Below are 6,884 nucleotides of genomic sequence, written 5' to 3' on the forward strand. Positions count from 1 at the left end.
AATATAGAAAAGAGTTATCGGAGAGACACTCTTAGTTGGACTCCGCAAACAAACTGGCTCTTAGAAAAAAGGTCACTTTTAGTTTTGTAATTAAAATTGTTTCAATAATTAATAGTTTATGTAAATTTGAATAGAAAAATAGAAATGAGTCATCGGGTAGACATTCTTAGTTAACTTCGTAAACAAATTTACTTGTAGAAAAAGGAAAACTCTTAATTTTTTAATTTAAATTGTTTTAAATAATTAATATTTCTTGTAAATCTACAAAGCAACATGAGAAATTAAATGTATTCTTTAAAAAATAGCCATTTATGAAAATTGTTTGAATAATTACAATATGTGAAAATTAAATGATTCTATATCGCATTTCAGTGCGCATGCATTGCCTTCATATTAGATTCCGTTGATCTCGATTCTGATCTCGATTCTAAAGAATAGGCGGCAGTTTTAAATCCAACGAATAAGTGAAGAGATAATGTGGCTTCAGACTTCGAGATTATATCGCAACCTCTTTTTTATGATAGGATAAGTGCTTGCATATCAATTCGTCTGTCCCACGAATATGCAACTCCGCTCGTGAAGGCGGACACGGACTTTTGAATCGCCAGTGTTTTCATAACCGAATTGTTCTCAATAGAGCTTACATCGTTGCGAATGGCAGAGATCCTCTCTCAAATATGTTCAGAAACCACGAGATGATTGACAAAGGAGCGTTCTTTTACAAAGCCGCGAAGCAAGCGGTCGAGACCATTGGCCTGAATTTTAACATTAGTAGTGAGAAAAGTGCCTCACTTCTGAAAGCCGAAGTAAAGAAATAATAGGTTCAAAATTCCGCCAAGAGCTACCCTACAAGAAAATGTATGGAAACTTTCACAGAAATGTAGGAAAACAATCCTTGTCGAATCGTCTCAGATCATCAGGGCTAAATTCACGTACAGAGCGGAAAAAACAATTGCAATTATTCCGTGACCTTCTCGCGGAAAATTTTTACGTAGAATCCGAATTGCGATAAATTAAAGTATCATTTTACTGTTTTTTTTTTATAAAAGTTTTTGTTGCATGATACGGAAGGGATACTATAAGGGTACGGACTATTGGGTACGCATATGACCTTGAAATTAATCGGATATGACAGGCAGCGCCCGCTGCGGCCACAGCTTGGAATTCCCAGTGGATAGAAATTTGACATTTACACAAGTTAGCAAGTATCCATTTTTTTAAAAATGTAATAAATAAATAGATGATGGCTTTGAAAACGTATGTAACATTTTGCAAAACGAAACTAAATAGTAGAGGAAACTTTCTTGCATAAAGATTTAGTGAACAAATTGTCTTTTCATTCCAGCTAAACCCGTTCTAGTTTCGTTGTTGGTCATGAAAATAACCATAAAAATTTCCGGTAGAATGTCAACAAAGGGGATTGATGATTTATATTTTAATTAGAACAGGATTTTAAGCTATAAGTTATTCTATCGATTTTCATCCTGAAACATTTAACAAGCGAAAAAGTTTAGTATTAATTCATGTGGTAAGGGTGCAGAAGTAAAGTTAAGAGAATAAGCTAAATTTAGTGCAGCGTTATCAGATTAACGTTTGTTAGTTCTCCACAATACGACGTTAAATTGCAGGTGTTCATTAAATAACAATTATATTGTGATACATAAAGAAGCATTAGAGAGATTTATAATTATAAATTTCCTAACATTTTTCTTTATGTTAAAAATATTTATAAACTATAAATGAGATACGGGACACTCACTATGAAAAATTCAAATAAATAATGAGATGTAGGTTTGCTTAAAATTTTCCTTTTGATAAGTATTGCTATTTTGTAAGTTTGCTATTATAGATACTTTGTATTTTTAAGGTTTCAGTAAACATTTACTCTAACTTTATGAACTTAAAAATCAAAATGTGCCCCAATCATCTATGGACATGAAAATACCAACCGTATTTTTATCCGGAATTGTGTAATTTGCACACTAGAATATCCCTATGTTTGAAATAGAGCAAATTAAGAATATGCTCAACATTGATTAATTAATTTTCAATTAGGTCAATAAATTTAATTTGTTTGAATTATTTTTCTTTCGAAATTTCGTTTTTTTTTCCGAAAAATTTTTACTATTAGTCTAGTGAAATATTTATTAACATTCATTTATTAATGTTCAATTATTTAAACCAATTAAATTTTTTCAAATACATTTTTTTCCAAAATAATTAAACTTAATTAAACTTTCTAACCTCAAAATTGCACAACTAGCATTATTTTTACAAAAATAATAAATCGTATAAATATAATATTACAGACCCAATTAACACAATACTTTTTCCAGATAGTATTTCTTTTTCAAAAAACAAGAGTATTGAAATACTTTATGTGATATTTGTAATCCGAGAGAAGATCTGCCATTGACAAGAGAAATTCAAAACGCAACTCCGACCAAAACGTTTAATAAACTCGAGCAAAAGTTTTTTTTCCTAACTCGAGATTTTATTGGTTTTCCTACAAGCACTCTCGTTATCTGATGATTAAACTCGTAGTTTCGGTATACATATATTTTCAAGCGCATCTAAACAAGTGGAATTCATCCCTAAGAAATTGCCACTTTTAGATAACAGATGGCACCAGCCGTTTCCGTGGCCGTACCCAATAGCATATCCTTTTCGTTCATTCGGTCCAACAGGGCCTAGAATACATACCATGTAAATGCCCCAACCACGCGGGAACGACATATCGCACTGACATACTGCAACCCTAAGAGTACTTTATTACCATCTTTGCCGCTCTAACGGTGTTTACCGCGACTCTGCCCTGCCGAACTTTCCTAGGAAAATATAGTAAATTGTCCAAAACGAGAAGAGCCCAATTTTCTAGAACTGCAATTTTCGACCAGCTGTCTCCGTTACTAACTCGAGCCCTGACATTGTTCTCCAAGACTTCGAGAAACGAACTATATTCGTTAAGAAGAAAAAGGATGAGAGGTATCAAGAACTCAAAAGGGAGCTGCAACGACCGTACTCAACATATTCGTTTATAGTAATTTAAATTGTGATCTGTGCTTTTGGATATGTGAAGCTATCACTAGTTCGTAACCTTAGAGCCATACCCGCGTGCCAAAAATATGCCATGGCACTTGCGAGATGGATACAGAAAGCTGGCATCCTCGGGTCGCTTCGTGTCCTCAAGACACACCAGCCAATGTCACTTTTAGATGGCAGTTGATTTATATTTCTTGTAGTTAAAAAAACAAAAGTCACAATATTGCGTGGTTACCGAGATATAGATGGTGTTTCCTGGCATACTTAGACGTGTAGATCATTTTCAATTAAATTTTATTGCGTAGAAGCAAAACCAAATAAATATTTTTTATTGATGTAGGTTTTTTGATCAGGGAAATTAATTAATAGTTTAAGATCTTAAACTATTAATTAATTTCCCTGGTTAAAAAACCTGCATCAATAATAAAATATGAATTTCATGTTTAGAAAGAAAAAATCTTACAAGTATAAGGAATGACATTGTCATTCTGCTTGTAAAGAAGATTGTGAGGAAAGTGTTCTCGTCTCTCCGTAGCTCAGTTGGTAGAGCATCAGACCGGCAAACTGAAGGACCTGGGCTCATATCCCAGCGGACTTACAGAGCGTTTTTTTTTCACAATCTTCAAAATTAATCAATATTTTAATAATATTGATTATGACCAAGTAGAAAAACAAAATTAACATCTTAAACTATTAAAACCAAGCAAAGTTTTTAATTAACGGAATTGAAAGGTAATTTAACAAGCTTTACGACGGTGGTAACCTTTCCTAGAAAAATATGTCCGTTCTACAGTTTTTTTAAATTGCAAATTTGAATACAAATGTGTAAAAGAAATCTGAACGTTTTTATTTGATAACCCTGAATTAGCCTAATAGATATTTCAGGAGATTCTGATAGATTAATTAAAATAATGATATAATTGCAAAACTCGAACAGGCTGATTTCGAAAGAGAATAACCAGATCTGCCAGGATCAAAAAGAAAAATTAAATGTCTCAATTCGTCTGAATACAGTCACTTCAAAATAAAGTCGACAAATTTTCAATACAGTGCGTTACGAGCTTCACATTTCCAAATAATCGTAAGTTGTTTAACATTGTTTTTTCAATAAATCGGCGAAATGCGTGTCGTCTAAAATCCCTTGAAAAAAAACATTCCATCGGGAAAACATTCTGTTGTACAGGCTATCCGATATGAAATTATTTCGCCACAATTTAATTATTAATTGAATTAAACAAAGTAAAATTAATTATTACGAGCGAGATTATATTGTATAGTATCATAACACAGGTCAAAGTTTACGCGCCCCATTTCCATGGGAAATGGAAGCTACTAGAAAAGGGGTTGTATGGTGGCTTCAACCTGTTTTTTTTTGCAAAATTTTACTGCAAGATGAAGTTGAACTTTTCTTTAAATACAAAATGAAAATTTCAAAAATTCCCAACAAGCTTTTCTTAAAATTACTCCACAGGCCATTATCTATTTGTAGTTCAAAAAAACGTCCACATCACATCGTTATATTTTTCAAAAAACCAGAGAATGCTGGTTGGAATAGTATGATGGCGTTGCTCAAGTGCAAGAAGAGAATTTGATTGTTTGCGAAAGTCCCCTCGGCGACGTCTATTTTTGATGAACATAATCAAATAATTAAGATGCAACTGCACAATAAATCTTGGCATAGCCTAAAATGTTTTATACCCCGGATTACACACCTTTTGAATATAACCCCCCCCCCCCGTCCGCACTCCCCATACAACGAGAAACCAAAATAAACATAATCTAATTTGTATAAACCTCGAAATACTCAAATCAGTTTTAATCTTACATTTTTGTTGTTTTTACATTCTCAAATAAATCTCAGGATATTTCGCAAAGCTTTTAAAAATTAGTTTAGTTACTCGAGATTTATAAAAATCCGACCTTATCATTGAAAAACTGAAAATATTGAAATCTTACAAATTTTTGACAATTGGGCATATTATATAAATTACAAATATATAAATATATATTAGGTATATTTGCACAATTTCGAGCATTGCGAATGTGATCAACTTTTTTTGCTCCGTTGAAAATCAGGATATAGATAAATCTATTTCAAATTTTACACTGGGTAGTAGATACCCAAAATGAAACTTTTCAGTGTTAGGCTCTTTTTTTATTTAAATTTAAATTTTTTCCACCTACACCGATGCTCATTATCGCTTGAATTTTATGATCTTTTGATATTATTTTTAATGTTATAAACAAATGCTCAGTGTTCGGTCAATTATTTGTTTATAAAATCGAAATAGTCAATGCATAGTAGTCATAGTCATAAGTGCGACAGAGGCGCTCTTATGTGCCATCTACATAGCTAATTTGAAACCGGATGGAAGGCATACATAAATCTTAGTGTACCTATTGAAGATAAAAGTTTCTTTCACTCCACAATTATGAAATTTTTCTGGCGTGTGAGGTTTTTAAGACAATAGATGTAAAAAGAGGAAACCAAATATGTATTGGGCATTTTTTAAATAACTTAGGGCGTGGACCTGATGTTCTAAAGTCATCTAATAGAGCTTAAATTGAATTCAGATTTTCTATTGGATAAAAAATACAATGTAGAGGCTTGTTTGAGTGCACAGTAGACACTAAGCGCGAGCGTAGAACAAACCTTTTTCTACGGACGATAGGAAGCAACATTTTTTTATTATAATCATTTTAAAATATTAGGTTTAATCTTCAGTTTCAGCCCACTCGAAAATGTCTCTAAAACACTGTTCTTTAAATGTTTAACTAAATGTCCCAATACATTTAATCAATTTTTTTCATGATCCTATTTTATTAATTGCCAACGTAATGTTTTCGCGTGCTGCGGCAAGCGTATAATAATGGTATTAATTGTATTACAGTGGATAAGATGACACACATGGTAGGATCTTATCCTCCAAAAACCGAAATCCAGTCTTACACCACTCCAGCAGAAGATGCACCCGCAGGAGTTGTCGCAAGAGGTTCGTACACCGTGCATTCTCTCTTTACTGACGACGATGAAAATGAGCATCTGAAGTGGGAGTGGACATTTGACATTAAAAAAGACTGGAAATAATAGGCCAGCTACTTCGATTTTCATTTTCAAGAATAACGACCAAATGATTCTTTTTAAAAATAAAAATGTAGTTATCGGTGAACAAATGCCACAATTAAGAATCAGAACACAGTAATACAAGATGATGAATTTTAGATGTAGATGAATTTTATTTTTGCATTAAATTAATTAAGTCACTTAATTTCAACCAGAAATGGAACTTAAGTCCAGTGTCTCATATCTGATATACGACTAATATGATAACTAACTGACAGGTATGTTAAGGTTAGGATGATTTTCATTCGCGCGCTCTGAAATTCAATTCGTGCTGGCCAAAAGGCGTGCGCGAAATTCGGTGCGACGATGCGCAAAAACTTGAACAGATTTCGGCGATTTTAGAAGAGGAGCCAAGAGAACAGCTGCGAGTAGCCAATATGGCGTCGATAGCGCTGGATAGTATCGATGAATACTGAGCTCATGGTAGTCGTTTCGTCAACGTTTTTTATTTTGATATATGTACTCAGATCTATAACGGATTTTGATCATGAATAGAATAAGCCTACATATGCGATAAAAAGAAAGATATAAAAAAGGATCGAAGATTCACGTTTTTTACCTGGTAACTTGAAGTGGATATAAGTGCCTTGTTTAGTGTCATTAAGTTCTTTTTGCCTTCTACTAATCTCATCGACTTGGAGAATAAAACAACTTGATTTGTTAGGGATAAATTAATCATTTATTCAATGCTCACATTTAAAAAATAGATTTATTTCCT

General features: G+C 32.9%; 1 protein-coding gene across 6 annotated transcripts in view; it reads left to right on the plus strand.

Moving 5' to 3' along the window:
- LOC117171319 (rho GDP-dissociation inhibitor 2) overlaps positions 1 to 6,342 on the plus strand; it is a 33,003-nt gene extending 26,661 nt beyond the window's left edge. For all 6 annotated transcript variants that reach the window (XM_033358520.1, XM_033358524.1, XM_033358518.1 and 3 more), the window contains one exon: positions 5,934 to 6,342. In XM_033358520.1, coding sequence (XP_033214411.1) covers positions 5,934 to 6,130 — 197 coding nt within the window. In that variant the 3' untranslated portion in view covers positions 6,131 to 6,342. The remainder of the gene's footprint in view (positions 1 to 5,933) is intronic.
- Positions 6,343 to 6,884: the final 542 nt, after the last annotated feature.

This window comes from Belonocnema kinseyi, chromosome 4 (genome assembly GCF_010883055.1).
Source record: "Belonocnema kinseyi isolate 2016_QV_RU_SX_M_011 chromosome 4, B_treatae_v1, whole genome shotgun sequence".
NCBI classification, from domain to species: domain Eukaryota; kingdom Metazoa; phylum Arthropoda; class Insecta; order Hymenoptera; family Cynipidae; genus Belonocnema; species Belonocnema kinseyi.